This window comes from Coregonus lavaretus, assembly GCF_964263955.1.
Source record: "Coregonus lavaretus genome assembly, chromosome: 22".
In the NCBI taxonomy this organism is placed as follows: Eukaryota; Metazoa; Chordata; class Actinopteri; order Salmoniformes; family Salmonidae; genus Coregonus; species Coregonus lavaretus.
This window is the reverse complement of record NC_140009.1, coordinates 23,497,618-23,524,268: the sequence shown is the minus strand read 5'-3', so window position 1 is coordinate 23,524,268 and position 26,651 is coordinate 23,497,618. Positions and strand designations below refer to the sequence as shown.

Here is a 26,651-nt window from a genome sequence, read left to right as displayed (position 1 = left end):
GCTTTGCGGGTGTTTTTCTGCTAAGGGGACAGCACAACTTCACCGCATCAAAGGGACGATGGACGGGGCCATGTACCGTCAAATCTTGGGTGAGAACCTCCTTCCCTCAGCCAGGGCATTGAAAATGGGTCGTGGATGGGTATTCCAGCATGACAATGACCCAAAACACACGGCCAAGGCAACAAAGGAGTGGCTCAAGAAGTAGCACATTAAGGTCCTGGAGTGGCCTAGCCAGTCTCCAGACCTTAATCCCGTAGAAAATCTGCAGAGGGAGCTGAAGGTTCGAGTTTCCAAACGTCAGGCTCGAAACCTTAATGACTTGGAGAAGATCTGCAAAGAGGAGTGGGACAAAATCCCTCCTGAGATGTGTGCGAACCTGGTGGCCAACTACAAGAAACGTCTGACCTCTGTGATTGCCAACAAGGGTTTTGCCACCAAGTACTAAGTCATGTTTTGCAGAGGGATCAAATACTTATTTCTCTCATTAAAATGCAAATCAATTTATAACATTTTTGACATGCGTTTTTCTGGATTTTTTTGTTGTTATTCTGTCTCTCACTGTTCAAATAAACCTACCATTAAAATTATAGACTGATCATGTCTTTGTCAGTGGGCAAACGTACAAAATCAGCAGGGGATCAAATACTTTTTTCCCTCACTGTAACATCTGTAAGGTCCCTAAGTCAAGTATTGAATTTCAAGCACAGATTCAACTGCAAAGACCAATGAGCTTTTTGAAAGCCTCATAAAGAAGGGCAGTGATTGGTAGATGGGTAACATTACATTTACATTTTAGTCATTTAGCAGACGCTTTTATCCAGAGCGACTTACAGTTAGTTCGTTTTTTTGCAACAAGGCAAACCGTAGGGTAGCTCCCGCTCAGACCAAGAGACCAGAGGTGGCGGAATGGTGTCCTTGGGTTGGGATGTAGGGTTTGAGCATAGCCTGAAGGTAAGGAGGTGCAGTTCCGCTTGCTGCTCCATAGGCAAGCACCAGGGTCTTGAAGATGATACGAGCTTCGACTGGAAGCCAGTGGAGTGTGCGGAGGAGGGCAGTGACATGGGAGAACTTAGGAAGGTTGAACACCAGGCGGGCTGTGTCATTCTGGATAAGTTGCAGGGGTTTGATGGCACCAGCGGGGAGCCCAGCCAACAGAGAGTTGCAGTAGTCTAAACGGGAGATGACAATTGCCTGGATTAGGACCTGCGCTGCTTTCTGTGTGAAGAAAGGTCATACTCTACGGATGTTGTAGACCATGAACCTGCAGGAGTGAGTCACTGCTTTGATGTTTGCAGAGAAAGACAGGGTGTTGTCCAGGGTCACGCCAAGGTTGTCAACCGTGATGGAGAAGTCTGGAGCGGGCAGGCCTTTCCCAGGAGGAAAAGCAGCTCCATTTTGTCGAGGTTGAGCTTGAGGTGGTGGGTTGACATCCAAGCTGAGATGTCTGCCAGGCACGCAGAGATGCGTGTCGCCACCTGGGTGTCAGAAGGGGGGGAAGGATAAGAGTAGTTGACTGTCATCCACATAGCAATGATAGGAGAGACCATGTGAGGATATGACAGAGCCGAGTGACTTCGTGTAAAGAGAAAAGAGGAGAGCACCACAAGACCTGGAATCGCTTCCAGATGCGGAGGAAGAGCACCCTGAGGAAAGGAGAGAGATGGGAAAGGACACAGGCTGTAAGACAGGATGCTACTGAACCAAACATGATCTGGTTATTTTAGTTACCATTCTAATATCTATGCTGACACTGGTAGCCAATTTGAGGTTCATCAATGTTACATGACAGGAGAACCATCCCTCCTGGGGGATAGTTGATTATGTTCCTTTTATGTCCTGTTGAAGTAGCAACCATTGTACTTGTCAGATTTCAGCTGCATCACTAAGCACTCTGCAGTCTTCTTGTATTCGTCCTTGAGTTTAGGCTTTTGGATGGTTTGAGCATAACTATGCACCTGTGAATAAGCTAATTAAAAGTATGTCATGTGTATTCTTTCCCCTCAGAAAATAGAAGTGCAGATTACGATTTACCGTATGAAGTATGTTTGTTATGCTGATGTACAGCTTTTGAGGATCTGGGGGACACCAGTAGTGAGAGCACGTGGTGCAGACACAGATTCTATCCACACAACCTGGTAGGAGTAATCCAGGAGTGTGCAGAGCCTGAGACACCCAACCCTGAGAGGGTGGAGAGGAGGATCTGATGGTTCACGGTATATAACAACATTCCAACCTTGTTTAGCATTATATAGTCCAAATAAGGCATTATTCCACTATTTGTATCTGTTTGGATCCGTTTTTTATTTTGAAGGCAAACCGCAAATTCCACTATTGTCGTAAATCCTTATTGTGGCTAGCTTCACACAGGTTGAAAGCGCCACAAGACATGGGATCGTTTCCAGTTGTGGACCACAAGGGTCGTCCAGCACAGTCCATCTGAGATTGTCAAGCCATAGAGATAGATAGCAGACTAAATAGCCTTGGTTTCTCAAATGACTGCCTCGCCTGGTTCACCAACTACTTCTCAGATAGAGTTCAATGTGTCAAATTGGAGGGCCTGTTGTCTGGACCTCTGGCAGTCTCTATGGGGGTGCCACAGGGTTCAATTCTTGGGCCGACTCTTTTCTCTGTGTATATCAATGATGTCGCTCTTGCTGCTGGTGACTCTCAGATCCACCTCTACGCAGACGACACCATTTTGTATACATCTGGCCCTTCATTGGACACTGTGTTAACACACCTCCAAACAAGCTTCAATGCCATACAACACTCCTTCAGTAGCCTCCAACTGCTCTTAAACACTAGTAAAACTAAATGCATGCTCTTCAATTGAACGCTGCTGGCACCCGCCCACACGACTAGAATCACTACTCTCGACGGGTCTGACCTAGAGTATGTGGACAACTACAAATACCTAGGTGTCTGGTTAGACTGTAAACTCTCCTTCCAGAATCACATTAAGCATCTCCAATCCAAAGTTAAATCTAGAATCGGCTTCCTATTTCGCAACAAAGCCTCCTTCACTCATGCTGCCAAACATGCCCTCGTAAAACTGACTATCCTACCGATCCTTGACTTCGGCGATGTCATTTACAAAATAGCCTCCAACACTCTACTCAGCAAATTGGATGTAGTCTATCACAGTGCCATCCGTTTTGTCACCAAAGCCCCATATACTACCCACCACTGTGACCTGTACGCTCTTGTTGGCTGGTCCTCACTACATATTCGTCGCCAAACCCACTGGCTCCAGGCCATCTATAAATCACTGCTGGGCAAATCCCCGCCTTATCTTAGCTCATTGGTCACCATAGCAACACCCATCCGTAGTATGCGCTCCAGCAGGTATATCTCACTGGTCATCCCCAAAGCCAACACCTCCTTTGGCCGCCATTCCTTCCAGTTCTCTGCTGCCAATGACTGGAACGAATTGCAAAAATCTCTGAAGCTGGAGAGTCTTATGTCCCTCACTAACTTTAAGCATCAGTTGTCAGAGCACCTTACCGATCACTGCACCTGTACACAGCCCATCTGAAATTAGCCCACCCAACTACCTCATCCCCATATTGCTATTTATTTTGCTCATTTGCACTCCAGTATCTCTACTTGCACATCATCTCTTGCACATCTATCATTCCAGTGTTAATACTAATTGTAATTATTTTGCACTATGGCCTATTTATTGCCTTACCTCTTTCTACAGAACTTGCTACATTTGCACACACTGTATATATATTTTCTGTTGTATTTTTGACTTTACGTTTTGTTTACCCCATATGTAACTCTGTAGTTGTTGTTTTTATCGCACTGCTTTGCTTCATCTTGGCCAGGTCTCAGTTGTAAATGAGAACTTGTTCTCAACTGGCTTACCTGGTTAAATAAAGGTGAAATAAAAAATAAATAAAAATAAATAAATAGAGGACTCATTTTTATATCTTTACCACTATAGCCTTTGTGACAGCATAGGCAGCGCCATTGAGGCTACAACCCATAGGAATCCCACCCAGTTTACTACTTTAAAATGGCAGAATCATGGTGGAAGCCCTCAATAAATCCTGCCTATTTCTACAAATTATCTTAAAATTTGATTTTAAACCTAACCCTAACCTTAACCACACTGCTAAGCTTATGCCTAACCCTAACCTTAAATTAAGACCAAAAATCACAACGTTTTAGGATCTAGCCAATTTTGACCCCCAATAGGGTCCAGCTGCGACGTCATCTCTCAGAGCAATCATCCCTCAGGATCTCTATGCTGCCAACTACTGATATGTCATTTCTCAGTGCAGTGCATCTCTCAGGAAAAGTGGGGGTTTCGAAAGGAACCAATAAGGAGAAGTGGGGGTTTTGAAAGGTGCCACTCAAGACGTCGTTTGGGTTATCGGACCTTAGTCATGGTCTGCAGAGGTGAAATTAAGGAATTTCATTTATGCAAAAAAAAAAAAAATGTACTCAATCTGAGCTGTTTTTGAACATTACCTATGTATGTAACGTTACGTTTTTCGTAAATGTAAATGCTCGCTAACGTTGGCTACCTTAACTTATTTTAAAAAATGCATTATCTTTACAATCTATTATTGAATATTTGAAATAATAATAATAATTGAAAGATCAAGTCATGGCGGTTCTAGTAGTTATGGAATTCCAGCGCTTCTAGTGTTGACTCCCTTTCGAAATCCCAACTTCTCCTTATGTGGTTCCTTTCGACCCCTACACTTTTCCTGAGAGACGCACTGCACGGAGCGATGACATATCAGTAGGTGGCAGCATAGAGACCCTGAGGGATGACTCCTCTGAGAGATAATGTCGCAACTGGACCCCTATCAATTTTGACTTTGTGGCTGTGCTAACTAGTGGAAACCAGCAGATCACCGCAAACAGCATTGAGCCCGTGTAGAGGTCGAGAAAACACTTGCTAACGCATACGCTGTTTTGTACGTCAAAACTGGAAACGGAAAAAAATAAACTGCACGTGACTTCCAGACAGACACATTTTGTCGGGTCCGAACGCTGTCTCGATTCACCACGGCGTCGCTTGATCAGAACCACGATTTTACAGTTTGCTGACGACCTGTATTTACAATCAAATTACTGGATTTTATTAGCAGATTAGCTAGCTACGTCCACTGATTTTGTGCAAATGCGACTGTTTACAAGATTGCAAGCTAGCGACCGACATAGCTAGCCAGGTAAGCTTGTCAGAGTTAGTAAGCCAGGTAAACTTGTCAGAGTTAGTAGCTGCAGCAACTAGCTAAGTTAGCTCGTTAACCTCCCACAACAGTATTTATAATATTATTTTTAACACTATTCAGCTAGCTATCTATTACATTTTCCATTTTGTGGGGCAGTAGTTGGCTTGATCTCACAGTTGGTTAGCCAGCTAGCTAAATTAGTTAACGTTAGCTGGTTAGCCAGCTAGAAGTGTTAGCTAATGTCTAGTTGTCCAACTGTGTTGATTAACAAAATATGTGAACTCCTCATTTCAGATGCCGAGTCGAGTTAGAAACTTGAAGCGGCGAAAGGGGATGTGCACTGTTGCCTCAAGCGACTTCCATCTCGAGGAGAACAGTTCAGATAAGGTCAGTGAATGTTGTTTTTAGTTCTTCTCAGTTGACATTTTACGTTATGGATTGCGCAGGGGTGTAAAGAACTTAATAAAAAATACTTTAAAGTACTACGTAGGTAGTTTTGGGGGGCATCTGTACGTTACTATTTGTATTTTTGACAACTTTAACTTTACTAACGTTACATTCCTAAAGAAAATAATGTACTTTTAACTCCATATATTTTCCCTGACACCCAAAAGTACTCGTTCCATTTTGAATACTTAGCAGGACAGAAAAGGGTCCAATTTACACACTCATCAAGAGAACATCCCTGGTCATCCCTACTGCCAATGATCTGGCGGACTCACTAAACACAAATACTGTGTTTGTAAATTATGTCTGAGTGTTGGCATATGCCCCTGGCTATCCGTACATTTTAAAAAACAAGAAAATTGTGTCATCTGGTTTGTATATTATAAGGAATTAGAAATTATTATTACTTTGACTTGTACTTTTGATACTAAGCATATTTAAAACCAAATACTTTTAGACTTTTACTCAAGTAGTATTTTACTGGGTGACTAACTTTTACTTGAGTCATTTTCTGTTAAGGTATCTTTACTTTTACTTAAGTATGACAGTTGGGTCCTTTTTCCACCACTGGGGTTGTCATTCATAGTGTTATGGAAGCCTGTTATTATTTTTAATAAGTTGTTGTTTTGACTTTATAGAGTTCAGGGAACAGGAGGGATGTTAAAAAAATGAAAATTGAAGACTCAAAAACAGAAATGCCCCAGAATGACTGGATGGTTGAAAGTTGTAGGGAGTCAACAACCATTTCAGAGAGGCTCAGCTGTGATGGTTGCGAGAGGCCTGAAAATACAAGTTGTGGAGCACCACCAGACCTGGAGGAATTGTGGGAGGGTAAAGAGAACGGTGTGAGATTTGAGTTGAATTACTGCCGAACAAACGGGTTGCCAGAGAAGATGGAGGATGACGAAACAGAAGAGGGTGTTGTGATTGACAAGAGTGTCTTCCTTGATGATGACAGTAACCAGGTTCTTCCTGTGGAAAAGTTCTTCGGAAACATGGAAGTTGTGCAGGTGAGAGGAGATTTTTATAACAAGTGTTAGGTGTGATAGACGAGATCCTGGTCTGATTTTTGGAGCACAATGGCTGCGTTTAAACAGCCAGCCAAATTCTGATATTTCTTCCACAAATTGGTATTTTGACCAATCAGATCAGCTCAGAAAAAGATCTGATGTGAAAAGACCAATTAGTGGGAAAAAGATCAGAATTGGATGCCTGTGTAAACGCAGCCAATAAAAAGGTTTCCATCCAACCATTTTATGAGAGTAATTATGCTTTCACGTGCTAGTCGGAACAAGAAAACGCAGACATTTCCAACATGCTATCTGGTTGAACGCGGCACGTGTATAACTACAACCTGTTAGCAAGTTGTACATTTCCGAGCTTCCTATTTCCGACTATGGTTATTGACATGCTCTGTTATTTCCATTTGCCTTGTAGGATTGTCCACAGAGATCTACTACGGCCAATTCGACTTTCAGCAGGAGGGAGCACAGGAGACGACAGTACTATGCCAAAGAGGACAGTGATGAAGAAGAGGGCTATACAGACATGCAGCAAGATCAAATAGTTGACACTTAGTTTACAGAAATAACCAATTCCTATCAATGGGATGGATTAAAACTTGGCCTTAAACGACCTTAACAAGCCTAATGTCACAGTTGAGCCTGGTAAAGTGGATTCGTTCAACAGAACCAGGGTATCAAGTTATTATTTTGCCAGCATGTACCCTAAAGTTATACATTTTGTATTGATATTTAAAAATATATTTGCACTAACAACTTAACGCTTTTCAATTATCAGGACCTATACTGTATATATTGTTTAAATGGTACAGGTTAAGTGCTCAGATTCTATTTTTTTAATTATCTTTTACTATATTATTACGGAATGCCTTATCAATATGTATGCATAATATTTGTAGTCAAAGTTGCACTGCCAATACAAGGAAACTTAATTTTGTAGTTTCAATTACCTGTGTCTGCATTGCGCTATTATTGAAACTAAGCATACATCTATCACATAATTAAGTAATTACACTTACAGGCCTTGGAGCTGTGATCAGATCGACTGTAATCATCAAATCTGCATGACTCCAAAACAACCTTTAATATTTCAAAATTTATTGGTTCCCCCATATACACACAATTATAGTGCAAACAGTAATTTTATTAGAATACATATCATTTTATATATCCAAATATAATATGAGGGCATCTCAAAAAATATATTTGAAAATGTCATAACAAATTGTTCCCTACACTTGTGATCAATCTGGTAATAACTCCACCGAGCCCTCTGATAGGCTGGGTGGAAGTTTCACCATTTGCTTATACCAATCAAATCCTCTCAGATCACCAGGGGTGTGTTCAGTACGACAGAACAATGTTCATCATTTAATTTCAACGGAAGCGGTACTGTTCTGAGCGAATAGTTGAAGAACGGTGTCATTATGGTTGCCCAGAGAGCGATTGTATGGCGTGTGCGGCACACGTTTTGCAATTTCAAATGGTCACATCCATATTGATCAGGCCAAACGCACCTCAAAGGCTGTTGAAGACTAGTGCGCACCGTTTTGGGGAAACGTGTCGTTATTACAAACTGACACGCAAACGTAGAATCGAACTGAACCTACCCCTTTGCGTAGGGCTCGGGACTATTTGCGATTGGCCCATTGACTATTACCCAAACAATAGCTCATGATGGAGTGCTTTAATATCACTAGCACAAAATGATCAAGAAATCAGCTGTTCTGATAGCAGCAGAAAACAATGTTCCCTGCCCATAATTACATGTAGTTATATTTACCAGTAATCATGCGTCTTGCACTTCATCCGTTATTTGTGTGTGGTGGGGAAATCATAAAATTCAAGAATAACCAACAAACAGTAGAAAAACATCTACCCTGCGTCTTCACTTGAAAATCATTTTGATTTGCGTCGTTTGTACAATTTGCTTTCGTCACGGGCACCTTTCTTATGGCATACAATATGCACCAGCTTCAGATTCTCCCTAGTGAACAGCAGTTTGTAAAAATGGTCCAGGTCTATGTCGCGTCTCTTCGGTTTCTTCAGTGCGTCCACCAGGTCAGGAATGACCGTCCTCCTCTTCTCAATGCTGGGACAGAAAGAGATTTCAGTCAAGATTTGATCCACAACAGACAGGACACACATGTTGCAATTGATAATCAAGCAAGCTTTTTTGTTATACTGTTTACAAACACAATTGAGCCTAACATTCTGAATTACATTTATAATCTTTATTATTCACTAAACCCACATGTGGTCCAAGTTCCAGGTGCTAAAGATAATCCTGCTCTCTCTGTTTCCATAGGGGTTGATTGAGTGATGGAACTCGCATTTAACCTGGTCAAAAGCACCCTGAGGAAAGGAGAGGGATGGGAAAGGACACAGGCTGTAAGACAGGATGCTACTGAGTCAAACATGATCTGGTCCTGTTAGTTACCATTATAATCTCTATGGTGACACTGTTAGCCAATTTCAGGTTCATCAATGTTACCTGACAGTTGAACCATCCCTCCTTGGTGCATAGTCGATTTTGTTCCTCTTCTGTCCTGTCGAAGTAGCAACCATTGAACTTGTCAGATTTCAGCTGCATCATTAAGTAGTCTGCATGTATCTGTCCTTGAGTTTAGGCGTTTGGATGGTTTGAGCATAATTACGCACCTGTGAATAAGCGAATGAAAAGTCTGTCACGTGTATTCTTTCCTCTCAGAAAATAGAAGGGCTGATTACAATTTTCAGTATGTATGGAGTAGGCTTGTTATAATGAGGTACGGCTTTTGAGGATCACTTCTTGACAGTGCCAACCACTTTCAGTGTCAAACCAAAGCATCAGTAATTCATAAAGTATTCACACCCCTTGACTTTTTCCACATTGTGTTACAGCTTGAATTTAAAATGTATTAAATTGAGATTGTTTTTGACACTGGCCTACACACAATACCCCATAATGTCAAAGTGGAATGTTTTTAAAAAACATTTTTACAAATTAATTTAAAAGGAAAAGCTGAAATGTCTTGAGTCAATAAGTATTCAACCCCTTTCTTGTAGAAAGCCTAAATAAGTTCAGGAGTAAAAATGTGCTTAACAAGTCACATAATAAGTTATCTGTACTAACTGTGTGCAATAATAGTGTTTAACATGATTTTTGAATGACTGCCTCATCCCTGTACCCCACACATACAATTATCTATAAGGTCCCTCAGTCGAGCTGTGAATTTCAAACAGATGAAACCACAAAGACCAGGGAGGTTTTCCAATGCCTCGAAAAGGGCACCTACTGGTAGATTTAAAAAAAAGCAGACATTGAATATCCCTTTGAGCATGGTGATGTTATTAATTACACTTTGGATGGTGTATAAATACACCCAGTCACTACAAAGATACAGGCGTCCTTCCTAACTCAGTTGCCGGAGTGGATGGAAACCGCTAAGGGATTTCACCATGAGGCCTAACAGTTACAGGGTTTAATGGCATAGAAGACTGAGGATGGATCAACAACATTGTAGTTACTCCACAATACTAACCTAAATTACAGAGTGAAAAGAAGGAAGCCTGTACAGAATACAAATATTCCAAAACATGGAAAATATGTTTGAGGCAAATACAATACAAATGAGCACCACTCCATATTTTCAAGCATAGTGGTGGCAGCATCATGTTATGGGTATGCTTGTAATCGTTAAAGACTGGGGAGTTTTTCAGGAGAAAAAAGAAACGGAATGGAGCTAAGCACAGGCAAAATTCTAGAGGAAAGCCTGGTTCAGTCTGCTTTCCACCAGCCACTGGGACATTAATTCACCTTTCAGCAGGACAATAATCTAAAACACAAGGTCAAATCTACACAAGTTGCTTACCAGGAAGACAGTAAATGTTCCTGAGTGGCCAAGTTACAGTTTGGACTTAAATCTATGGCAAGACCTGATAATGGTTTTATAGCAATGATCAACAACCAATTTGACAGAGCTTGAATAATTTTGAAAATAATAATGGGCAAATGATGCACAATCCAGATGTGGAAAGCTCTTGGAGACTTAATGACTCACAGCTGTAGTCACTACCAATGGTGCTTCTACAAAGTATTGACATAGGGGTGTGAATACTTATGTTAATTCGATATTTCTGTATTACATTTGCAAAAGTTTCTAAAAACATGTTTTCACTTTGTCATTGTGCAGTATTGTGAAAAGATGTATAAAAAATATATATTTCATCCATTTTGAATTCAGGCTGTAACACAACCTGTAATAAGTCAAGGGGTATGAATACTTTGAAGGCACTGTAGTTTCACCTCTTTCATGTATCCACGAATCCTCATCTCACAGTTGTACTTAATGTAGGCCGATTTGGTCTTAAATCTGTCATCAATTCCTGAAAGCCCAGAAATAGAACGGTGCAACCATAAAGGCACAGTTTTTTTCAGATGATTTATTATTATTTTTCTCCATCTTGCTTTTGGCTGCCACATCATTTCCTGCAGCATTTCTATCTATCCCAAGATTGAGGACTTGTTACCTTGGAACCAGTCTTGATCATCTTCTCTCTTTTCAGTCTCAGAGCTGTCGTTCAAGTGCAGGAGCGTGTCCCCCAGGAGTCTGTGTGTCGTTGGAGACCGATTGTCAGAGAGAAGCCCCGTAGTCAACTCAATCAACTTATCTGCTTCCCTGTCGGTGTCCAGCAACCGTTCTATGTCGCTGACAACTGGAATAATCACAAATCATACCAGTTATTTCAATTGGTTCACAGAACAACCTCTGTCACCTAAACATCCAAGTCATGGCACCCATGTAACCGATTGTATTTGAAGCCCAGACAGCCTCACTGGCAAGTATCACTTGCAGGCATGGTTAGGCTACTCATTACGCGAGCGTGGTTAACTGCTCTTCCTCCAAGTGAAAGCTTTTACCAATGCATCCTTTTCAAATCAATTACCACTGTTAGAAATTGCGTAATTCAAATCTGGTATTGGAATAAGAATCAAGAGATCTTCAATCCAAGCTTAATTTATTATATGCAAAATGTATGTATGATAAGTATGAAGGTTCGTATATACGGGTCCGCTGAGATACCACGCAGGGCACTCAGAGAACTGATCCATTGTTTACAGGTTATTTCTCAAATACTCTGACAGAGAGTTCCCACCTCTTCTGTTGGCCAATCAGAGTAAATGACTGAGTGTGGTTTAGACTTTACTCAGCCAATCCGTTGGCGCACGGGTTAGTCCCACCCCTTGGCGCTCCACCGTTCCCAGGCATAAGTTTATCATAACAACCTGTAGAGTCAGCACCCAAAAGACTGTACGTTCCTACATCCAAGGACGGTTCACAGACAACGGTTCACAGACAACAAAGAGGCAGTGTTCGTATCTGTAAGAAATACAAGTCTTATCTGTCCTTCCCCTAACGTTCCACACATGAATCACAGCCTGTTATGTGAAACAATTTATTTCAGTATAGTTCAAACCTATGCCCCTCATTAATGCATTCCTTCTAAGTTATTCATCACATACAGATCCAATTATGAGAAAAATAGAACCCAACACCACAAGGTTATGCATATTTGTAGAAGTGCATATTTAAGTTGGTATTGCTATCATTTATTTACTATACACAGCTACATAAAGTAGGTCCTAAACCCTATATGAATGTGCATTGTGCATGCCACCAAGTCTGAGGTTGTTAGTTGGCTAGTTACTATGTTTTTTTATTTTTATTTTTACAGTCTTTTACAGTTACTTTTAATGTTTCACTTAATGTTTCACTCACATCCGCTCCATCTTTCATTCTTGGCAAGAAGGACAAGTTCAGCATTGTCTGGAAACTATAGAAATAGTCCTCTGTCAATTCTGTTACATCTTCATACAAGGAAATATGCTAATCGACGAGTGGAACCTAGAAGAAAATGATTCACATAATAATTTTAACAAAATAATGTAACTTTCATTATCGCCACTTCCTGGTTGCAAGTTTAGACACGCTGTTTTGGTCTGGTAGCAGCATAATGTGCCAAACAGCTAGCTACTGGACGAAATCGTACCTGTATAAATTCACTCCCCTTTTTGAGAAGCTTGTTCAGACTTGTTGCAACCAATCCATATTTTTTTGTTCCATTCCGATTTCTTATTTAGACTTTTTTATTTTTATTATTTTATTTTTTTTGCGAAATCGAAACATTGCGCCTTTTCTTCTATGAAGACTATTGTGCAGAGGCTGGAAAATTATCCAACATACTGCCATCTAGCGTTTTAGAACAGCACGTGCACACAGTTGACACAAAGTGTGTCACTCAGCTGCTTCTAGAATATCCTGTAGTAGATGCAGATAAAAAGGTGAAGAGGATCTCAATTATTATATTACTTATATTCTGTAAATCAGGGGCCTGATTTTATAGGTAACTGTAGCCTACATGATCAGTTCTTACAAATGCGCTCTCTCTAGGTTGCAAGTTTTGGTCCAGAGCATAGATTTATTTGGACCAGACTTCACAGACCATCAAGCTAAGCTGGTGAGTGTGCTATGTGAGTGTGTTTTCTCCCCATTTCACCTAGTAGTGGCAATGGCCAGTGTATTTTGACAGTCAATCCCTAGGAAGATAGGGGAGGATGTCAAATTGATTAGGATTTGTTATGGTCCTCCTCACCCTGACCACTACAGTATAGACAACGCCGTATTTAAATCCAAATATAAATAATGGGTCTGTGGATGAGGGTCGTTTTCCAGGGATAATCTCATGCCATGCAATGTCCAACAGTATGTGTCCTTCCCAAACCAGAGGGTGGCGATATGAATACGTGCTGATCTCCCGCCATCTCTTTAGTACATTTTGAACGAATAAGAAGAAAAGGCATAGCAACGTTAATATCACCGTAGTAACCGATGCCAAGTGACGGGAGAAACCAATTTAGAGGGAACATAGGGTAATGGAACAATTTCATTCAGTTAATTTGGTAATCCTGCATTTACATAATCCATGTTAAAATGAACAACTTTAGTCTTTGACTGTATCAGTCGATTTGATTTTTAAAAAATGGTATTACTATTCATACCTTCATTGATTTTACCTTCTTAATCTTTACCCCCCTATTTGAAAGTGAGCTATTTTGCTTCCCCTGTTGCCAACATGCCTGGATAGCTAGGATTTCAAATAAGCGAGTGTAAACTGATTTTAGACAATACTTCGCGACATTTTACTTACTACAATTAGAATCATAGGTAGTTAGGGTAACGTAATCTTATTTTCTGAGGATTGAGAATAGTGCAACGTTCGCTTTGCTATATTAATGTACAAGTTATAATGTTTGCTAACGTTAGCTTCAGCTTGCAAGCAAACGCGTTAACGTTACTTACTGATAGCAAACGTACCAAACCAAACCCGCTAGCAAGCTAGGGTTTGTTTTAGCCAAATATAGCTAGCTAAATTTGACTTTGCTACAGACTCTATCCTCTCAATGACCGACGACGACTGGAAAGGACTCTTTGAGAGAGGACGGGTGATTCCTCCACACAGCCAGACTGTTCGACAGGCACAGGACTCATCTCACACCCATTCTCAAGGCTTCCAAATCACCCTGAAGCATCTTGACGGACCTCACATTCAACGGGTAGGCCTACGCCATATTTGCATAAACCTTGCATCTGATGTAGCTAAATAAAATGAAGAGTTAGCTAGCTAATGTCATTCGCAAGTTTGGTTATAGCCCAGCCTGGTAGGTAGACTAACGTTAAGAGCTGCCAATGGTTAGTTAGGGACCCGTTTCTAATTGTCTGCCAGTTACAAACATTTCTACTCCCCTCGTCACAAAGGAGAAGGAGGAAGGGGAGTGAAAAGAGGGAACCAGTCAAGTACCAGCTGAGTGTTACCCTGTTCGATACCAGCCACCAACACTTCTTCGGGAGAACGTGGAAGAGCTCGCCCCAACAGATGAGTGGTGTCCACAGGGCGATGTTTAATGAGGTACACAACTGCTCTAGGGAAACAACACACAGTTAACATTGTCTCTATAAACTTGTCAACCACATTATCCTGAGTGACTTCAGGATGATAAGGAGGAGTTTACGCTGATATGCCCTGTTGACACTTTGTGCCTGCTCAGGTGATCTGTTCGAAGGCGTCACATCTGTGATGCATTGTGGGTAAATTGTGATTTATTGATCTACAAAAAAAAAAAAGTAGTTATGTAAGCCTACAAGGTGGAACAAGCCCACTGGCTTTCAATGGCTTAAGAGGCCAGACCCGGTGCCCTATTCAATCAACTTGAGGAAACCGTTTTAAGTAGATTGAACATTCACGCTGGAATATTTTTTACTTCCCTAACGATAAGCGGCTCAGGATTTGCTGAGGTACAAGAAAGCCAATAATCATTTGCATTGGATTTGATTGATACCTTGTACTTATGCACCATAGACCAATAATAAGAAACAAACAACAACAAGCAAGTGGCAGGCTTTTCTGTGAATTACCAACAAAGCTGACTGCAGAACTGAAGGCAGTTGGGTAACATGTCAAAAAGTTTACTTTTTGCCTCCTCACCTCTGGTAGGAGAGCCTTAGTTTTTGAGCAGTTTGCACTAGTCTGTTCAAATTTGCAGGCACCTAAAGGGCATGGGCTAGGCCAATGGTTGTTTTTGGACTGGGCTAGAATTTCCAAGGAAAATGGAAGTGTCTAAAAAGGTTTCCATTGGTCAGTATTTACACCAGTTATAAGGAGTTTGTTCAAGGGAGAGCTTACCCACAATTAGCTGTTAAAGGGGCTGAGTTGCTACCATTCCCACAACTTTAGAGAACGTTCCCTTAAGAGTCTCATTAAGTCATTACCTTGTGTTTTCATAGGAATGTTCCAGTGATGTACAAGGACTGTTTCCAAGAGACCATTCCCTTAATGTCAAACATAACTTACCCAGAACGTGTTTACCATGTTCTTAGAATATTCAATATTAATGTTCTAGACACGTTTCATTGGAAAGTTGCAAGAATATGCCAGTGTCCAGTTTTCTGAGGGTTAGGAGAATATAGGTCATTATCAATAAAACATCACAATACGGTGCAGAGCGTTCGATTTGGCTGCAGGGGGGCAAGGAGACCCTCAGCTCCGCTAAAACATGTCGTTTTCAAGGGATTGTTAAATACATTTTAACTATTTGTTTTTAGTATCATCACCTCTTGAAGAGTCTGAACTACACGTTTAATCCACATTTAGCTCTATCATCAGAGTTGAATATTCAGAGAACATACAGCAAGTAACTGCATGCTTTTCATGATCAGTAAACATCAATTGATCATGTATTTTCAAATACGTGAGGGTAGCCTATCCATTTCACATGTAGCTACCTTGTTAAGCAAACAACGTGTCATTTAGCTTACTTCTTCAGCGATTAGGCTTTTGGAAAGAGCTTGACATCGTCCTGGTAAAGTTGTCAGTCGGACAAACATTACTATTATCACCACTATAGATGGCATGCAAATCAAACAATATTTGGATATAGCTAGCCATGCTGTTTATCCGCTGAAAGTTAGCTTGTTAACTAATCATATTGATGTGATCTGTTATTAGCTAGCTAGCCAATTTGACGTGGTCTATCAATCAATGTAGCCTATCATGTCTGTCAGCAGCAATCGTGATTGAACACTTAAACAATGTTGAAAAGGGGATAATGTTAGCTAACATCGCTAGGTAGGTCTACGTTGTTGGAGGAAAAAGTACTTTAATTCTGCTAACCAATATGTTTAGCCAACTGTACAAAGTTTCTACCGGTAGCTTGCAAAGTAAACATTATCAGCTAACAGTACATCGACAAATGCGACCTTGTGCTGCTTGACAGGCAGAGCCCACAAAGGATGGGGAAATTAACCTAAACCACTCATACTCATACATCTGTGTCCCCTGTAGCTCAGTTGGTAGAGCATGGCGCTTGCAACGCCTGGGTAGTAATAATATAATAATATGCCATTTAGCAGACGCTTTTATCCAAAGCGACTTACAGTCATGTGCGCATAAATTTTTACGTATGGGTGGTCCCGGGGATCGAACCCACTACCCTGGCGTTACAAGCGCCATGCTCTACCAACTGAGCTACAGAGGACCATAAATTAATGAAATACATTGGATTTGACATCAGACAGTAGGTTAGTTTCCCACGGGGGGCCAGTATGAAAATGTATGCACTCACTAACTGTAAGTCGCTCTGGATAAGAGCGTCTGCTAAATTACTTAAATGTAAAAATACTTGTCAGGTGTAGTTCACTTTTATTTTATATCACTCAAATATCCAATTAATGGTGGCCAATATTGAGAGAGATTGTGAGGCTACCCTAACGTAGGCTATCTGAAATTTGCAGTTCTGACTATGCTCTTCAAGAGGGGATGATATTACAATCAAATAGTTTATTTAACAATCCCTTGAAAACGGCACGCAGTTGTCAATGGTTTTAGCGGAGCTGGTGGTCTCCTTGCCCTCCAGCAGCCAAATCAAACGCTCTGCACCATATTGTGAAGTTTTATTTATAACGACCTATCCATCAACGTAACACCAAACACACACAGAACATGGTTGCCATTTTCTCAGAATATAAGATATTAATGTTCTAGACATGTTTCATTGGAACATTGCAAGAGCATTCCTGTTTTCAATTATGTTTAAAACAGGACGTTCTGTCATGGTCCCCTTGAGGTTTTTGTCTTGTTCCCAGCTTGTTCAGGGGATGCCCTTAAACACGTTTTTAGGACGTCGCCAGATGGTCGCAAAGAAATGTTATCTGAAAAAAAAAACATGTTTCTTTACACACCACCCCTTGTTACTGTTGCTGAGCCCATCAAGGCCCTGATTGGTGAACCACTGATCTATTCACATCTCTTTGTCTGTTGGCAAGGTGCTCGACTCCACTTTATATAAACTTAAATCGGTTGCTGGATCCTCGTTTATAATCCAGAGAACAGAAATAGGACAGCACTCTGGTAAATAAACTTAAATTGACATTTTTATTGCTGCACAAACGTTTAGGGTATGAGCCCTTCTTCAGCGTGCTAGGCTATGGCAATCCTAACATACAATGTTTTCAATTTACATCTTTGACACACATGATTACATTGTGCATGTTCATTTATACAGTAATTATTATTCAACATGTCTTCACCTGGGATTCAGACTCACAACCTCTTGGTTCACGACATTCCAATCTTCCTGCTTAAACCTTAACCTGACCCGACCATACACTACATGACCAAAAGTATGGGCATTAATATGAAGTTGGTCCCCCCTTTGCTGCTATAACAGCCTCCACTCTTCTGGGAAGGCTTTCCACTAGATGTTGGAACATTGCTGCGGGGACTTGCTTCCATTCAGCCACAAGAGCATATTGCAATGTTGGGCAATTAGGCCTGGCTCGCAGTCTGCGTTCCAATTCATCCCAACGGTGTTCGATGGGGTTGAGGTCTGGGCTCTGTGCAAACAATTTCATTATGGACCTCGCTTTGTGCATGGGGGCATTGCCATGCTGAAACAGGAAAGCTCCTTCTCCAAACTGTTGCCACAAAGTTGGATGCACAGAATAGTCTAGAATGTCATTGTATGCTGTAACGTTAAGATTTCCCTTCACTGGAACTAAGGGGCCTAGCCCGAACCATGAAAAACAGCCCTAGACCATTATTCCTCCTCCACCAAACTATACAGTTTGCACTATGCATTGGGGCAGGTAGCGTTCTCCTGGCATCCGCCAAACCCAGATTAGTCTGTCGGACTGCCAGATGGTGAAGCGTGATTCACCACTCCAGAGAACGCTTTTCCACTGCTCCAGAGTCCAATGGTGCCGAGCTTTACACCACTCCAGCTGACACTTGGCATTGCGCATGGTGATCTTAGGCTTGTGTGTGGCTGTTCGGCTCCCGACGAACAGTTCTTGTGCTGACGTTGCTTCCAGAGGCAGTTTGGAACTCAGTAGTGAGTGTTGCAACCGAGGACAGACAATTTTTACTCCCGTTCTGTGAGCTTGTGTGGCCTACCACTTCGCTTCTGAGCCGTTGTTGCTCCTAGACGTTTCCACTACACAATAACAGCACTTACAGTAGACTGGGGCAGCTTTAGCAGGGCAGAAATTTGACAAAGTGACTTGTTGGAAAGGTGGCACGTTGCTATGACTGTGCCACGTTGAAAGTCACTGACCTCTTCAGGAAGGCCATTCTACTGCCAATGTTTGTCTATGGAGATTGCATGGCGGTGTGCTCTATTTTATACACCTGTCAGCAATGTGTGTGGCTGAAATAGCCAAATCCACTAATTTGAACGGGTGTCCACATACTTTTGTAATATATAGTGTAATTTTCAAACATTTGCCAAAATGCAATTTGCGGGAAAACACTGTTCTAAAAGACGCACCTGATGTGAGCTGTTTCATAAAACAGAGATGAACATCTCGGTTAGACACTTAGAAAGAGGGAAAATCTAAACATGCAACAACTACGATGGGTTGTTGATATGACTAGGATAATGCATTTGGCTTCTGGACAATGAAAAAAAGTTGATATGAAAACCAGTAGAACAGGAGAGAAATACTGAAACTTTTTTTGGTTGCTAGCTTAGCTGTTGTTAGCTGCTGCATGCTGCACCTCTCTGTCTCTCCATCTCTCCCTCTGCTCCACTTCTCGCTGTGCTGCAGCCTGCATCTGAGTTGCCTAGCAACAAGTTCTCTGACTTGCTCATGGCTCACTCTGACTAGAGACAGAGCCATCAGTTGACTTTAAGCTACTTTCTAACTTTATAAACTCACTGTACATTGCTATTTCCGGCAAAATAATAATTCTGGTAGACTCCGACAGTGTTCTGGTTTTATGACTAAATTCTGACACCAATGTAAATCCACAGAATTATGCAAATTAACCTATAGACTGATAGGCATAAAACAGTTGCATACATTAGTTTTATTGACAAATGTCAATTAAAAAAAGAAGGTCCGCAAAAGCCTGTAAAAATTAATGTATACGAATGCTGTAAGTACAGAAATGGTTTGCTCAGTGGGAAATTAATATCCAACTAGTCAGTGACAACTGTTTGAGGTTTGTGACAGCAACTATGTGAGCTTCTTACAGTATGTCCTGGGCTTTCCTATGATCTTCTATGTAGAAGAACCCCTTACCTTCTAACGACTGTTGTGTAGCTTGTGAGCGTCATAGAGCAAAGAGTCTCAGCTTTTCATAGATGGCTTGTAATCGTTTGTAGCTCAAGCCTACAGACGTTTTCGTAAAAAGACCTGGCCCATGGCCCCTACGGGATCCGCCCATGTCTCACAAACACTGCTCTAGCTCAGCCCCTGTTAATCACACAATGTTTAAAAGGGGTTAGAAGTCCACGTCGCTGTGACGTTGGGACTCATTGGGTTAATGTCTTATATTCTGAGAACATGGCAACCATGTTCAGTGTTTTTTTGTGTGAGGAAAATTGAATATTCTCCTAACTCTCATTACTGGATTAATGTTCTTGCAACGTCCCATAAAACGTGTCTAGAACATTAATATTGGATATTCTGAGAACATGGTAACCACGTTCTGGGTATGTTTAGTTTGACGTGAAGGAAAGGTTTTCCTAACTCTAATGCCAAAACATTCTAAATAGGTTCTCAGGGTTTTTTTTCTAACATACTGTAGAATCTTCCCCTAACTAACAGAAAACTGGACACTCAAACATTAAGGGAACATTACGGGTAACATTACAAAAACGTTTTCTCTCCCTGGAATTGTTAGCTGGTTAACTAGGCTAGCTGTTGGCCAATATTGTTTTGACTCAATATGCCATATGTATTTCACATTAGAACCCTCAGAGGACAAGCTATTAAGAATGTGACAATGTTTTAGCACTCAGTTTTTAGTCTATTTGCTCTGCTGAAGAGCTATTTTACGACTGGGACTGTGTTCCCCTTGCAAAAACCAATCTAGAAGTTTTGCTGGTGCCATCAACTTTTATGAGTAGCCTAACCTTTATTAGGATTTAATAGCTGGCCTTATATGATGTTAATCCTGAAGGCATGTTCACAGACTGAATTTGGCAGCTGCTTGATAATAAAACTAAACAGTTGCTTGATAATAACACAATAATAAAAGTGAGGTAAATAGATTTCTTCACCAAGGTTGGGATCAATTCCAGTAACACAGTCAATTTAGGATGACGTGCTCATTCAATTGATTAATTGAATGGCCGTTTTCAGTTAATGAATTAAGCTACTTTTCAATTGATCCTGAATTGACTGAATCAAATGGAATTAACCCCATGCCCGTTGTTCAAACACTATTAAGCAGCAAAAATACTGCATTCAACAGTCAGACACATACTTCTATAATTCCACCTTTCTTGTACATGCCTTGTTTTATGAATGTCTTGTTCATATTGTTCAAACATTTCAAGTCATGATGATAAGGAACAAAAAACGTGCCACTTTAATGCAAAAATTGTAGAATGCACTTTGAATGTTCTTTGATGAAATTTGGAACGACTTCTTGAAAAAGGAAATCATTACTATGGATGTGACATTTGACGATGGATGCTCTGTTGAAATAATTTACCATGTTTCGGAACTCCTGGTATATTAACCAAAGCAAAGACATTGCAGGCTAATCTACTGCAAAAGGCATAGTTTAGGTCCACCTGAATGGTCAGAAACAATTAACAAATCGCATTTCAGATCCTATCACCCCCAGACGGTCGTAACACATATCATATCTTATCAGGATTATAAAGTGGCCACGGTCTGGTTGTGTCAGGCTGCAAGAGGCACATTCATTTTCATTTGATTTGGGCCGCTCCACTGCATTCATGCTGGTGTTTATGAGTGGCAAATTGCTGTTTGATATCCAAATAAATTCTCAGCATTCTAGCTGAGCAGCGGGGGAGCTCAGTGAAATTGCATAGGTCCTGTCAGCCATGATGGATTGGTTTTAATATCAGGCAAGGAGAATGACTCAAACAATCAAAGGGATTAAAGGCAGAAAGAAAAAGCACCTATTAAATCTCTTCACTCTTGTCTGTCTGTCTGTCTCTCTCTCCAGACATAAGTGAGGCATTATCATCATGACAATGAGGATGTTCATGTTTAAGATGTTTATGGACACAGATTTGACTCCTTCCCAGGTGGAACTTTTAATCACAGAATAAGCCAACTTTTAAACTACTTTTATTTCAGTATTTATTAACTTTTCATGTTTAGATTTTAGATGTAGGCTATTGTTACTTAATTGCCTATTCATGAGCAGAGAAAACAGAAATACTGTTGTGTTGAATGCTATCATAAAAAGATTCTAGCGATCGTAAGGTTTGCAATTGCATTTGCAACCATAGAATAAAATGATGCATAGAGTGAGCTCCAAAAGTATTGGGACAGTGGCACATTTTTTGTCAATGACTATGAGGTTAAAGTGCAGACTGTCAGCTTTAATTTGAGGGTATTTACAGTTGAAGTCGGAAGTTTACATACACCTTAGCCCAGTGGGTCAGAAGTTTACATACACTCAATTAGTATTTGGTAGCATTGCCTTTAAATTGTTTAACTTGGGTCAAACGTTTCGGGTAGCCTTCCACAAGCTTCCCACAATAAGTTGGGTGAATTTTGGCCCATTCCTCCTGACAGAGCTGATGTAACTGAGTCAGGTTTGTAGGCTTCCTTGCTCGCACACGCTTTTTCAGTTCTGCCCACAAATGTTCTATAGGATTGAGATCAGGGCTTTGTGATGGCCACTCCAATACCTTGACTTTGTTGTCCTTAAGCCATTTTGCCACAACTTTGGAAGTATGCTTGGGGTCATTGTCCATTTGGAAGACCCATTTGCGACCAAGCTTTAACTTCCTGACTGATGTCTTGAGATGTTGCTTCAATATATCCACATAATTTTCCTTCCTCATGATGCCATCTATTTTGTGAAGTGCACCAGTCCCTCCTGCAGCAAAGCACCCCCACAGCATGATGCTGCCACCTCTGTGCTTCACGGTTGGGATGGTGTTCTTCGGCTTGCAAGTCATCCCCATTTTCCTCCAAACATAACGATGGTCATTATGGCCAAACAGTTCTATTTTTGTTTCATCAGACCAGAGGACATTTCTCAAAAAAGTACGATCTTTGTCCCCATGTGCAAACCGTAGTCTGGCTTTTTTATGGCGGTTTTGGAGCAGTGGCTTCTTCCTTGCTGAGCGACCTTTCAGGTTATGTCGATATAGGACTCGTTTTACTGTGGATATAGATACTTTTGTACCTGTTTCCTCCAGCATCTTCACAAGGTCCTTTGCTGTTGTTCTGGGATTGATTTGCACTTTTCGCACCAAAGTACGTTAATCTCTAGGAGACCGAACGCATCTCCTTCTTGAGTGGTATGACGGCTGTGTGGTCCCATGGTGTTTATACTTGCGTACTATTGTTTGTACAGATGAACGTGGTACCTTCAGGCATTTGGAAATTGCTCCCAAGGATGAACCAGACTTGTGGAGGTCTACAAATTTTTTTCTGAGGTCTTGGCTGATTTATTTTTATTTTCCCATGATGTCAAGCAAGGAGGCACTGAGTTTGAAGGTAGGCCTTGAAATACATCCACAGGTATACCTCCTATTGACTCAAATGATGTCAATTAACCTATCAGAAGCTTCTAAAGCCATGACATCATTTTCTGGAATTTTCCAAGCTGTTTAAAGGCACAGTCAACTTAGTGTATGTAAACTTCTGACCCACTGGAGTTTTGGTACAGTGAATTATAAGTTAAATAATCTGTCTGTAAACAATTGTTGGAAAAATTACTTGTGTCATGTTAACTATAGGTTGTTAACAAGAAATGTGTGGAGTGGTTGAAAAACTAGTTTTAATGACTCCAACCTAAGTGTATGTAAACTTCCGACTTCAACTGTATATCCATATCGGATAAGCCATTTAGAAATTACAGCACTTTTTGTACATAGTCCCCCCATTTTAGGGGACCGAATGTATTGGGACAAATTCACTTATGTGTATTAAAGTAGTCAAAGGTTTTAGTATTTGGCCCCATATTCCTAGCACGCAATGATTACATCAAGCTATAAACTTGCTGTTTGTTTTGGTTGCGTTTCAGATTATTTTGTGCCCAATAGAAATTAATGGTAAATAATGTATTGTGCCATTTTGGAGTCACTTTTATTGTAAATGAGAATATAATATGTTTCTAAACACTTCTACATTAATGTGGATGCTACCATGATTACAGATAATCCTGAATGAATTGTGATTAATGATGATTGAGAAAGTTAGACGCACAAATATCATAGCCCCAAGACATGCTAACCTCTCACCATTACAATAACAGGGGAGGTTAGCATTTTTTTTGGGGGGGGGTATGATATTTATGCTTTAATTCATGATTAACTGGTTCCTCAAGTGTCCCAGTTATTTCAACCAGCTCCTTCACTCATTCTGTCTGTAGGCCTTGTTAATAGTACCTGTTGAGTTTATTGGTCAAACTTGACCTTTTAAGTTGTGTTGGTGATATCAGAGATGCTGTATATAATGACAAGATGGTATTGTCTCCGCCCTAACAATGGGAGTCAAAGGCTGGAAGGCAGGCGGTCTGCTTATCGCTGTATTCCCACGTGGACAGATTCTGATGGGAGTGGACCTTCACGCTTCACCTCTTCCTCTTGTGTTAATAACAGTTTTCTCATTCTCCACCCCTTCAAGTGAGTTTGAGACAATGTCATTTTTGGGCAATAGATGGCACTGTTGTGCCATAGGTGGGCTGAGGATTGAGCTAGGCTAATGGAGGTGGAAGTATGTAGCTCTGCTCTGTAGTTCATCCTCTCATTCTGATCACTCCATTTTATTCCATCTCTTTCCAAAAACAAGCACAATTCAATAGTGTAGAAATTGTACCTGGAAAGACACACAGCTTTGATTCACTGACTTTATGTTTGAGTGATATAGGTGTTTTTGTTCTGAACACACACACACACACACACACACAATTACATAGCTTCAAAACAGTACGTATTGAAAGGCAGTGAGTCACTACTGGAAAAACATTTGAACATCAGTGAGTAGAACAATTTTGTTTTTGCATTCGAGCTCTCTAAAGAGCACAGTGGTTTCTAAACGAGAAATCCCCACTGAGCTAAGAGCCCAGAATAGCAAATGTGCAAAATAGCACACATTTGTCCATTTAACTAAACTTTCCCCCCGGACCAAAATAGATCAAATAAAACCGATGCAACCAGTGGTCGAAAACAACCCAAATTCCTCACTTCCCAACTTCTCGTCAACATGTTACATTCCTCTGCGCTCTTCTCTCACTCTGCTCTCCCCCAATCCACACAGGACGACTGATGAAAGCACACACAATTCTGAAATTCCATATGATTTAAGTACATCGAAAAGGGAACTAACTGGTGGGGCTTTGGGTTTCGCTGGTAAACTCCTCTTCTCCCTTTTTGACTGCCGTGCTCGGAGAGATCCCACTTCAATTATACATGGAGCTGGCTGGGGCCTGTGCTTTGCCTGGCTGGGAATGATCAATATTTCAGCTCCTGTGGGAGTAAACATCCCGTGGAGCAGCTGCTCCTTAAAGGCTTTCCACACTCCAGCGGCATGCTCCATAATCTACCGCTGTGTGACCACAGACACAGACCCTGCCATCGTCACCAGACCAGAGCAGCCAGGACAGAGGGGCAATGAGAGGAGAGGTCTCGCTCTCTCTCGTTTTGTTCTCTCTCTTTCTTCCTCTCTCACTCTCCCTCTCACTGACATACGTGCGTACACACACAATGCTATGTGCTTGGCCCATTATTCTGCTATCACTCCCCAGGTGTCTGTTCTGACTGTGTGTGGGGATAAAGAGAGACTGCGAAATAGAGATGGAACAGGGGATCGAGCGAGATTCGGGAGGGAGAGAAGAAGAGACTCCTCTCCCAGTCCAGAGTGGCTTGGGGCTTTGACATGTAAATGTTCTCCCTGGGCTGAGTTGGAGAGGTGGCATTAGTAGCCTCTTGTCATCATTGTTTCCATGCCTCTCCAGAATGCATGCAGCAGCCTGTTGTCCCTGTCAGAGATTAAGAGGGCAGTTCTTTGCCGAGGACTTAAGTGTCAGGGCCGACCCGGTGACATATTGACACCGTCATATTGACACCTCATCCATGAGTATTAGATCCTGTGTCATTGTGACATAGCTGCGGGCATTTAAAGTCCTGGTTGTTGTTGTCCAGGAATGACAGCCAGCAGAGAAGATATACGGAGCACAGGTGACAAGAACTCTGCTGATTGAGAGTACTTTACTAGGTTGCTTCAGTTGGTATAATGGCATATACTGTAGGCCTACCCCACTGGATGCATTTCTGGTCATGATTTTAATTTGCAATGACGTCCTTCATTTGTCAGACTATGTGGACAGCTAGGATGTCTCCTCGAGCAAAGCATAAAACAAAGATGATGAAAGTCGCTTTTCCCACATTTTTTTATATTGTGTCATCTCAAGGATGAGAGAGCAGGTGTGGGTGTGTGTGTGTGTGTGTGTGTGCGTGTATATGTCACGCGCATATGTGTGTGTGTGTGTCCTTGGAGTCACACATGCCAGAACCCTCACGCTCTCCCAAATGAAAGTAAGCAATTTTTACAGCACATTAAACCCAGCCTAGATCCTGATACTGGACCTAAAATGCATGATTGCTAGCAATTTACGGTCACTAATAGCAAGACACTAAATGAGGAGATGCAACTTAAAGCAAGGCAGTAATTATGAGATATGGGTCACCTAGGAAATCATTTAGCAGCCACTTCCTGTTAAAGATGTTATTTTGGGGCCGAGGGCACAACATTCTGACCCACCAACACTTGAGATTCCTTCCCTAATGTAGCATCTGATAAATATATTTTATTCCCATTTCTTGGGTTCAGTAGTGGTTACATGTGAGATAAGTAGGCCTAATGAACCTTTTGTGTCACATAAACCACCCAAACACACACGCACACAATTAAGAAATCTAATCACCATACCTGATGGTGATACTAGTGAC

At 41.2% G+C, this 26,651-nt stretch overlaps 2 protein-coding genes and 1 pseudogene across 3 annotated transcripts in view; 2 read left to right on the top strand and 1 right to left on the bottom strand.

Moving 5' to 3' along the window:
- Window positions 1–4,750: 4,750 nt before the first annotated feature.
- Window positions 4,751–7,616, top strand: LOC311149418 (uncharacterized protein). The gene is made up of 4 exons (XM_084186607.1): window positions 4,751–5,189; window positions 5,487–5,579; window positions 6,278–6,649; window positions 7,077–7,616. The coding sequence occupies exons 2-4, from the start codon at window positions 5,487–5,489 to the stop codon at window positions 7,215–7,217; spliced, it is 606 nt and encodes a 201-aa protein (XP_084042733.1). The 5' UTR covers window positions 4,751–5,189; the 3' UTR covers window positions 7,218–7,616.
- A 163-nt stretch (window positions 7,617–7,779) lies between these two features.
- LOC311149890 (DNA fragmentation factor subunit beta-like) lies at window positions 7,780–11,518 on the bottom strand (annotated as a pseudogene). The gene is made up of 6 exons (XR_014615672.1): window positions 11,494–11,518; window positions 11,174–11,359; window positions 10,950–11,029; window positions 9,156–9,322; window positions 8,916–9,016; window positions 7,780–8,753 (listed from the first exon to the last, which is right to left on the bottom strand). The product of XR_014615672.1 is annotated as a DNA fragmentation factor subunit beta-like (transcript).
- A 2,474-nt stretch (window positions 11,519–13,992) lies between these two features.
- nphp4 (nephronophthisis 4) overlaps window positions 13,993–26,651 on the top strand; it is a 173,375-nt gene continuing 160,716 nt past the window's right edge. Inside the window, exons 1-2 of the mRNA XM_084186484.1 lie at window positions 13,993–14,258; window positions 14,450–14,611. Coding sequence (XP_084042610.1) covers window positions 14,106–14,258; window positions 14,450–14,611 — 315 coding nt within the window. The 5' untranslated portion in view covers window positions 13,993–14,105. The remainder of the gene's footprint in view (window positions 14,259–14,449; window positions 14,612–26,651) is intronic.